The 1,299-nt window shown below is 36.8% G+C and overlaps 1 protein-coding gene across 1 annotated transcript; it reads left to right on the forward strand.

The window, feature by feature from the left end:
- The first annotated feature begins 60 nt into the window (after positions 1-60).
- On the forward strand, positions 61-1,232 carry LOC102196826 (E3 ubiquitin-protein ligase RNF167-like). The gene is made up of 3 exons (XM_005755966.2): positions 61-144; positions 267-357; positions 840-1,232. The coding sequence occupies exons 1-3, from the start codon at positions 129-131 to the stop codon at positions 964-966; spliced, it is 234 nt and encodes a 77-aa protein (XP_005756023.1). The 5' UTR covers positions 61-128; the 3' UTR covers positions 967-1,232.
- The last annotated feature ends 67 nt before the right edge of the window (positions 1,233-1,299 follow it).

Consider the following 1,299-nt stretch of genomic DNA (forward strand, 5'->3'; position numbering starts at 1 on the left):
ACTGAATATTTGTTTTCTGAGAAGCACACTGCTCTAATGTAAGGAACTTGTTTCAGGTTTTAAATGCACAGCAAGCTGGATACGATGCCGCAATCGTTCACAACATTTATTCAGAAATTCTGCTCAATATGAACTACAGCAATGGTAATTATTTGTGCTATTATAAACATGGGAAAACAAATATTACAAATATAAATATTTGCTATTGTACTGTCCTACTGTGTGTGTCTGATTCCTGTTGTTTTGTATTTTTTTTTCTTTTTCAGAAACTATTGCAGAACAGATTAATATTCCCTCTGTATTCGCCAGCTACTATGCCTCGCACTTTCTTAGGAATTACATAATTCCGGAACAGGGGTAAGGAAGAACAATACCAGTAATATTAAACATAAACTGTAGATTAAACCAACTTTTTATTGTCAGCATTAGATTTGTACCAATCTGGAAACCATTTGGCTTGGCTGCTGATTTAGCTTCTCAGGCAAAGGCCAGTTTTCAGACTTTCCACTGTAGCGAGCTTATATCTTTGTCTGTTATCATGTCACGTGACTAATGCAGGTAAATAAGAAAGAGAATTCTGTTAATCAAATTGCATCTGTGATTGTCAAATGCTTTTGAGATTGAATTTCTGCAAAGTTTTCGCTCTTTTGCTCTGCAACCTCAAACACTGTTGGTCCACAGACCTTAGATTGCAAAGGGAAACCAGAAGGTTTCCAGTACAGACACTTTGCCTACAGAATTTACATATGGAAATGTATAACCTGTAGGCAGATCTGTTTATATGTATTAGGTTTGCAGAAACAAACATATTTCTACTTTTTTCTTTTCTTGACTTGTAGGGCGTATGTGATTCTCAAGCCAGACTTTCCTTTTCCGCTTTCCTACTACCTTATTCCCTTCACCGGAGTAGTGTGCCTGATCATTCTTGTGATGTCTGTTGTTTTCGTAAGTATATGCATGAATTGATCTTTTCTGGGTTGTTTATACAATAACACATGATGAAAGTGGACCAGAGGTAGTAGAGGCTTTTTGTGTTATAAAAGAGTGACCTAACTGTAGCTCAACATATCTCTGTGTGTTTATTCTAATCCAGCTTCTTAGTATCTAATGATAGTTGTCAAACATGAACACAAAGAACAAACCCAGTGATGTCTATTAGGCAGCTTTTATTAAACTTACAGAAATGAATCTGGTTATTTTCCACTTGCGTAATGTCACCTTCACTTTATCGGTCTCGCCTCTCTGCTCAGCTTAGCTTAATGTGTGGCAAAGTGAGGGGCAGATGAAGAAGAGCACACA

The sequence above is a fragment of the Pundamilia nyererei genome, unplaced genomic scaffold (genome assembly GCF_000239375.1).
Source record: "Pundamilia nyererei isolate P.nyererei 1_Seehausen unplaced genomic scaffold, PunNye1.0 scaffold05765, whole genome shotgun sequence".
NCBI lineage: Eukaryota > Metazoa > Chordata > Actinopteri > Cichliformes > Cichlidae > Pundamilia > Pundamilia nyererei.